The sequence below is a fragment of the Erinaceus europaeus genome, chromosome 12 (genome assembly GCF_950295315.1).
Source record: "Erinaceus europaeus chromosome 12, mEriEur2.1, whole genome shotgun sequence".
Taxonomy (NCBI): Eukaryota; Metazoa; Chordata; class Mammalia; order Eulipotyphla; family Erinaceidae; genus Erinaceus; species Erinaceus europaeus.
The window spans coordinates 16198847-16207328 of record NC_080173.1 but is presented as its reverse complement, the minus strand read 5'-3'; the positions used below and the strand labels follow the sequence as shown (position 1 = coordinate 16207328).

General features: G+C 41.8%; 1 protein-coding gene across 1 annotated transcript in view; it reads right to left on the bottom strand.

The window, feature by feature from the left end:
* Positions 1-4394: 4394 nt before the first annotated feature.
* RYBP (RING1 and YY1 binding protein) overlaps positions 4395-8482 on the bottom strand; it is a 44881-nt gene continuing 40793 nt past the window's right edge. Inside the window, exon 5 of the mRNA XM_060202863.1 lies at positions 4395-8323. Within this exon, the coding sequence (XP_060058846.1) occupies positions 8071-8323 (253 nt within the window). The 3' untranslated portion in view covers positions 4395-8070. The remainder of the gene's footprint in view (positions 8324-8482) is intronic.

Sequence of the window (8482 nt, the reverse complement as noted above, 5' to 3'; positions counted from 1 at the left end):
CTTCAGAACCTGTGTTCTGTCCCTTTTGTCACTTAAACTGCACAAATGATGTGGAATGAATAATGCCCCCCCCAAGATCTTCATTATCTAAACCCCAGAACCTGTATGTTATCTTGCATGATAAAAGGGATATTACTGCTATAATATATATGATTTTTTTGTTGTTTTGTTGTTTCACTGGGACTTCTCACTCCTGGGTGACTTTTTTTTTTTTCAGGAAGGCAGAAATGCCCTCACCCCACCACCAACTACCTGGTGCTGACAGACACATCATCACCTTTTTAGATTCTGAGGGATTGACTGGCGCCCACCTCACAGAACACGACTATGGGTCTGCAGTCCAGGGGTCAGTACACTTTGCCTCTCATGCCACTGTAGCTTTTTTAGCTTAGTGGGCCACCTGGTCTGTCGCAAGATTCTGCTCTGTCTCCACCCTGGGGAAGCAGATGTTGAAAACACACAAACAACTGTGTAACTGCGTTACAGTAAAACTTTATTTACAGACACTGAGATGAGAGTTTCAGATCATTGCATCTCACACAAACATTATTCCTTGAAAGTGTTCTCAACCACTGCAAACCCATTGTCAGCCCAGGGCTCTGCAGAAGCAGGCAGGACCACTGTAGCTCAAGCCCCTGTCACATTCCAGTCTCACAGGGGAAGGTTCAATGAGGTGATGCAGGAAGAGCACTGAAGACGGCCACGTGAAATGGCCCCACTGCTGCTGCCATGGCAGCCATCCGTGCAGAGTAGCACTGGCTGACAGTGTCAGAACAGGATGAGAAGCAGTCAGAGAGCATGGACAGATCCTGGGGTGACTGACTGTTGCTCCCACAGTTGTCTTCTTCTTTGTGTCTGTGTCCGCACTTCACGCAGCTTCCCTTGGGGCTCTGATGCCACTTGGGGTCAGTGCCAGGGTTTGGCAGTACCACCTCTGCTAAGCTGGACGGGACAGGCTCGCAAAGCTTCCCCTCATTCCTGTGTTTGCTGCCTTCTTCTGCACCATCAGGGTGTCTCTGCAAACGGGAGTTGCCTGGAACTCCACAGTATAATTTATTAGAGGGTCTGTCCTCTGGGGGACGCTTCAAATTCACACATTTTCCACTCTGACAGATTGTTATAATGCCAACCAATGAGATAGCTCTAGTGTGGACGTCTCCAAACGGGTACAGATTCCTTTAAATGCAAAGAGGCAATGAATACAATTTATTCATCCGACTTGCTCCCATGCATGGAGAGCTCCTCACTTCTGGGACTGTAGTAATGGCTGAGTTACTCAGGCTGAAAAAATGGTTCTCATCTAGAATTCACTCTGAGTGTATTTGTGGCTGACCTCGTGGTTTGTAGCTCAAATCCCTCTGCTAGGAGCTTGACATTTATGCATGAATAAAGAGAAAAAAATCCCACCCACAATAAGAATGAGATGTGCATATATAGATATGCCACGTGCGCATAAAAGCCAGCGACTTCAGATGTCTAATCCTCCTACTGACTCGACTTATTTTTAATAACAGAAAGTGAACATCATTGAAGAAAAATCCAACTTTCAGTGACAATAAGCCATATTCTTTCAAAAAATATTTTATTACAATGAGAGACCAGAGCACTGCTCAGTTCTGGTTTATGGTGGTGCTGGGGATTGAACCCGGGACCTCTGAGCCTCAGGCAGGAAAGTTTTTTTTTGCATAACTGTTATACTGTGTCACCAGCCCAAGCCCTATTCACTTAATTAAGTTTAAGTGACTATCGCACACCAGGCAATTGTCAAAAATACCAAGGGACTTTATTAATAAGGGCCTTCAGCAAACTGCTCCTGTCGCTGGATCAGAATAAATAAAAATCTGAAAAAAAAATAGCAAAAAGCAATCCCACAGCAAGTCTGGCTCACTCATCGCTGGAATCAACACCAGTGAAAACATTTGAAGAAAAGTTTGCATACAATTACACAGCAAAATACAAGCAATGCAGTAGTGGTAGCGGTGGGGTCTGGGCCCATAGCCCCTGTGAGCCAAGAACAGGGTAAACTGACTTTTTCAAAAAAAGGAGAAAAGGAGCCCAAAGAGGCCCAAGTGTCCATCAGCTGGAAGTGAGTCCGGCTCCCAAGCTGTACCCTGTTGTTTCCAGGAATTATATCCGTTTGGTGTTCTGCCCCGTGATTTGAGTCCCCAAGGCTGATAGAACCGGTGAGACAACCTGGGCAGGTACCTGTCTGGCCTATATGGTGACATGCATTGTGGTTGGCAGGCCTCTGAATCTGGGTTGAAAGTTGTCTTTAAAGCTACAGTGCTCAACAGCAGTGTCCTCTGGTCCCATTCTGAACAGGAAGTTAAGTGTCTGCAGAAGAGTTGAAGGTTAAATGTTAAGCTCTCTTCTTTCCTGACTCCAAGCCTCTCAGCTGGACTTTGTCTCAAAGTCCAGGAGTGCCCTACAATGGAAGAGTGGATTAGAAACTGCCTTGCGGGAGTCAGGCGGTAGTGCAGTGGGTTAAACGCACAAGGCGCAAAGCGCAAGGGCACAAGGTGCAAAGCGCAAGGGCTGGTGTTAAGGATCCTGGTTGGAGCCCCCAGCTCCCCACCTGCAGGGGAGTCGCTTCACAGGCGGTGAAGCAGGTCCTCAGGTGTCTGTCTTTTCTCTCCTCCTCTCTGTCTTCCCCTCCTTTCTCCATTTCTCTGTCCTATCCAACAACAACGGCATCAATAACAACAGCAATAACTGCAATGGGAAATATAGCCTCCAGGAGCAGTGGATTCATATTGCAGGCAGGAGCCCCAGCAATAACCCTGGAGGAAAAAAAAAAAAAAAACTGCCTTGCAGGGTTTCCTAATCACTTTGGGGCTGGGTTTTGTCCAGAGCAAGAAAGGTTCATGGGTTTTACCTCTTAGAAACATGAGTCCAGAAGCCTACAGAGCTGCAGTGAGGACTGAGTCTGGATTCAGCTCAAAGAGTAACTGATTCGTGATGCTGGCACAGGGGAAGCACAATCACTAGAGTGGCTTCTTTGCCAGTTCTCAAAGGCACTCGCAGGAGCTGGGTCAGCTTCAGTCTGTACCCTCCCTTTCACACTCACCTGTGTTCACTATTTATAGCACAGTACTATACAAACCCTTGGAACCACTTTTCTTAAGTCTCTGGAAGTCTTAGAAGGGATGCTCACTTTCTACTCTTTAAGAATGAAGGCAGGCTTACCAGGAAGAATGGTTAATGCCTAGACCTCAACTTTTACCCCAGGGTCTGCCCAGACCTGAGTCCCTCCCCCATGGAAAATCTGAACTCTTCCTCCAGCGTTCAGTGGTCCATTTCTATTGCACCTAACAGATTCTCAACAGACGGGAAGAAGATTCCAACAAAAGGCAGCAGCCCTTCCAGATCCCCCTCAACACTATCGAGGGGCTACATTTAAGTTATGATCTCCTGGAAAATACGACAGTGGAGTGGTCCGGGAGATGGCACAGTGGATAAAGCATTGGACTCTCAAACATGAGGTCCAAGTTCAAACTCTCTGGAAGTACATGTACCAGAGTGATGCTCTGGTTCTTTCTCCTCCAATTTCTCATTAATAAGACCTTGAGAGCATTCTCGCTCTCTTTGGCCAGAACTGTAACCACCATGTAAGTCAAGTCAATCTCAATCTCTCTCTCTTTACTCCTCTTTCATACCCTAACATGTTTTGTTTTTAATAAAAGTTTAATTTACCTGAAAAAAAAAAAGTAAAATCTTAAAAAAAAGAAAAAAAAAGAAGTCTGCTAAGTTCTACCAGGACAAACCTATTCCCAAATAAGGGTCACGCACTATTTCACTCTTCCTTTCACATTTACCTCGTGCTGAACTATGACAAAGAGTGGCCTTGCAGTGTTCCTTATCCTTGAAGGCGGCAGTGTCTGCTATACACTCAGCAGTGGTCTTCCTAGCATAGGGCAGTTAAGTTTTGCTTGTGCAGCTTTTTAAGATATAACACATGACACTGGTCACAAACAACTTCTGTATTGAGGGCTTCTAGGTAAAAACTGGTGTAATTATTGTAAGCGATTCTTTGTTTTGAATCACTGTAAATTGTTTCAGACTGTACTTGAGACAATAGTTTTGTCCCACATCTGGCCTTTTGCTCAGCTGCATCTTCCACGGAAGCTCTGTGACACGGCCGGAGGTATCTAAAATGAACTTGTTTGTAACACAACTCAGGTTCTTACACACATGGCTTGAGTCTGGGACTATCTACAGATAGCAGCAGAGCACAGGACTTGCACCCCTGATGGTCCTGACGTGCAAACCTGTCGCTCATCTTAAAAAGACAAATTGGTCTTCTAACTTACACTGAACTACTCCACAGTATGAGTACAAAAACTATATTTTCCTACAGGCTAAAATCTACACACACAAAAATAAAGATTTCCATGTAAATTTTACTATTTTATTTGTGAAAAAACTACAAGCAGAATTCATAAATAGACATTTCTATTTAAAGCAGGAAAATGATAAAGTGGCTTCTAATAACATAGTCGTGCACATGCCAGTAACAGGAATATATTAACATCTTTTATTTGCTAGACAAAGAGCAGTGTCCAATATAAATTTCCCCAAAACATTTAAGACCTGTGAATTTCTGACCAGTTCACAAAACCACCAACTGACACTTTAGCATGAGAAAAAAACCTAACAGACTGTCAGCTCTAAGACATTACAGAGCAGAAACTTCCAAAAGCGTTATACAAGCTGTCTTTTTGGGCAAATGAAAAATATAGCTCGTATAATACATGAACAAAAATTCACAAGATAAGATTATGTTTTGACATACTTAACAAGCATTCTCTATTTGTCTCCAACAAACAAAGCTAAGGAAATAATGTAACCATCTTTACACAGTAAATTAAGGTTACAAGTCATACACAAGAACAGAACTGCTTGCGCATTAAAAACTGTTCAGCTCCATTGTCATACTCTAAATGTTGGCTCTTAAACCATTATCGGTTACATACAAGCAAAGGTTATTATATAGTCAGCAATTAATAAATTTTCAATAATTTAAGATATGGTCGCTTAAAAAAGTAGACTGAGAATGGTCTTGATAAGGCAGGTGAAATATCCTAGTGGAACTAAACTCACAGAAGCTTCTGCCAATGTTATTAAATATCCAGATTGAAACGGAAAGGTTTTGATTCAATTATTTTGTGGGTGTCAAGAGATGTCTTTTTTCCTTTAACTGCGTGACTCAAGCAGAGCAAGTCAGGTCAGCTCTGTGTGTGCGTATGCACAAGTGTGAGCGATTGTGTAGTGCCCAAACAAATGGAAACTTGTAAGCATTAACACTGTGCTTTGGGGGTTTGTTCTGTTTTTATAACCTGCTTACTGTGCCACTGAATACCAAGTATTTCTGGTCCTCTTTTAAGATAGATACATCTTTATAATCTACACTAGTGTTTTTATTTTTTATGCGCTGCCTACTAATTGTAGGGCAAACTGCAGAGTTATAGGAATTCCATTTCCAGAATACATGCCTGAGGGATGCCATCAATTTCAGAAATTAAAAGTCTAAAGGACCTACCACGTCACTATTTTACCAGAATACACAATTCAGCTAAGGGACTGGCCCAGAACAGCTGATTGCTGGGAAGTCCTGCGGTGTCTATCAAAATGGCAAATTCATCCCCAACCTCCCTTCCTTTGCCCTTTTCACGGAGGCAAAACTGAAAAACCAACACTGGCAATGAACGAATTAGCCTATGAGTAGCTGGTTAATCAGCTTCTTCCACTAATCTAGGGATCCAATCACTTTACATGAAACTAAATTTGAAATAGTGCAGTGTTTTTGAACAAGGTGCATACCAACTTATTGGTTCAAAAATGCAGTGCAACCTATCTGAGTTTGGTGGCATTTAAGCTTTTTTTTTTTTTAAGTTAATTTTAAAAAACTTAGCAATTCCTTACATCCCTGGAAAATAAATATGGCTGGCTAATTAACCCTCCCTGAGACCCTTAATAAAAGGAATATTAAAACTTTAGAAGGAATGTCTTTGCAATATCCCACTAATATTAAAATGTGGATTTAAAATTCATAGTCAAATCACTATGTATTATATAGCCTGATGCATATAGAAAGCATCGAATTTCCTTTGGTTCATTAATAAATACTTTAAAAATGTATTTAAAAAAGAGACGTGTAGCTTGCATTCCGGATACAAGCATTCTTTTAAAAAGGGGACCATTGTCCATGCATCTGTGAATAGACCACAGCACCAAATGGCACTGCTTTATAATCTACACTTTTTGAGGACAGAATTTAAGTTACGGTGCATCAGTGACTACAGCATAGTTTTAATGTAAATGTGAAAGGAACCTTTCCCGTTGGCTACTCAAATCAAGCTGTTATATATTTTTTTTTTTTACTCGTTGCCTCCACAGACAGAAGTTATTTCTTATGCAAACCAAGTTTTTTCACACCAAAATATGATGTGTCATTATAAATCAGCTGCCCTCCCGTGAGTCTCTTAAAGTATGATCAAATAAAGGAAGGTAACGTGAAATGACTCCTCCAAAGTGAACCTTGTGGACATGGCAAAGTGAAATCTGAGACTCCCCCCAGACCCCCAGTCCAAACAGAGTGAGATGAAGCAAAACATTTTTAAATGAGGAGGGGTGGAATCACATTAGTGGTCTTTGTCTTTTTATTTTTATTTTTGCATGACATAAAAGAAAGTGAAAAGAAACTTGAGAGCCGTTTACTCAAGCTATCTTGAGGGAAGAAAACTTGTTTGCAGGAAGTTTGAGCTTTCCCTGCAACTTCTACTACAAACTTGCAAGCCCTTCCCCTCTTGAGTTACTTCCCATGGCAGGGACTTGAGAAGTCTCCAAACACTGAAAATCTCCATGCCCAGATGAACGTGTTGAGACTGACAACATTTGTCCAGTGAAACGATAATTTAAGAAAACATATTCTTACAACTGTATCGGTTAAACAAGAAGAAATGAGGGAAAACAAACTTGTTACAAAACCCATCATCGCAGTGTCACATGCCTAGTGGAAACAGGGATTTGCTTCTTGAACAGACCAAAAAATAGTTTTGACAGTTGAATCCTAAAACTAAGAGACAATATATAGATTTACCTCAGACATGAGTAGAGGCCTGGAAAATGGATGGAATTCAAGTTACAGAATACCGTAGTTTTGTGAGTGTTCATGTAAGAACAGTAATGTTAACATGTAACCATATTTTACATTGAATACTTGGCACCCTGGAGCTAGTTTAGTTTTGAATGATCAAAGCCCTCCCCAACAAAACACTTGTGATTTGTCAGTTATTCCATTGCAAATGCAGGCTATCTGGAGCAGTCTTTAAATTTGAGATCACATTGTTCAAAAAATATATATATTTTTTTCTATCGTCCAGTACTCTTTAGACAGATGAGAGTCAAGTTCCCACATGGGTTGGAACATACTTCATGTAAGACTGATTTTAATTTAATGTCAGCACTGTCACAGGAGGAACTGTCCCAGATCTGTAACTGTTCAACGTTGTATTCACTTCACAGTGTATCAAGCACCAGCGTTGCCATGGATTGGTTTCAAATAACCCTTTATATATAATTTTATATTTATATATATATATAGTTATATCAAAACTGATAGTACATAGTATAACTGGAAAGAACTAAACTTAAAAAGGATATGCTGAAAGGATGGACATTGTGAACACAATAAATAAAACGTTTCCGCCCCCTCCCTTACTTGCCCCCCCCCAACAAAAACAAAAACAAAACCAGTTGTAATGTACATGGAAAATTGTGCACAGCAGATTTTTTTTTTTTTTATAAAAAGTAGATTCAGGAGCACATCCAATTATAAATGATTGTTAGGAAAATCATATAAAACAATGGAATACATAAAAGTGTCAAGAGTAATCATCAGGGTGCGAAATTCCTCAGAGGCCAGATGCCCACGGCAAGCAGAAACCACCCTGCAGCATCACGAAGAGGTCGGTGTCCACAGAAGATTCTCCAGGGTGCAAGCGGCACGGGCAGGTGGAGGATCTGAATTTCATACCCTGATTCATAGTTTTCACAATTCCATGTGCAATTTCAGAAAGACTCATCGTTGACCGCTGACATGTCGCCCTTGGGCGTGGAGGAGCGGGAGGAGCCCTTGTCTGTGCTCTCTGAGCCCGAGCTGCTCTGGTTCTGCTGTTCTGACCCTGCACTGGAGGTCACTGTGGAGGAGGAGGTGGAGCAGGAGCGAGTCTTTTCCTTAAAGTCTGTGATAATGACGGTGACATTGCCCACAGTCACTGCCAGCTGCTGTGCAGTGCTTCTGTCCACATTTTTCAGCCGGGGTCTGAAAGTAACAGTAAATCAAATCAATTCGTGGATTAGAGTAAATTTTGGCAGAACGCCATCAATATGTCATCTGGCAAAAACTCCTCAGTAGATTTTACAGCACCGTGGCGTGCCACCTGAACTGTCCATCACACACACCAGGCTCACTGCGCAACTC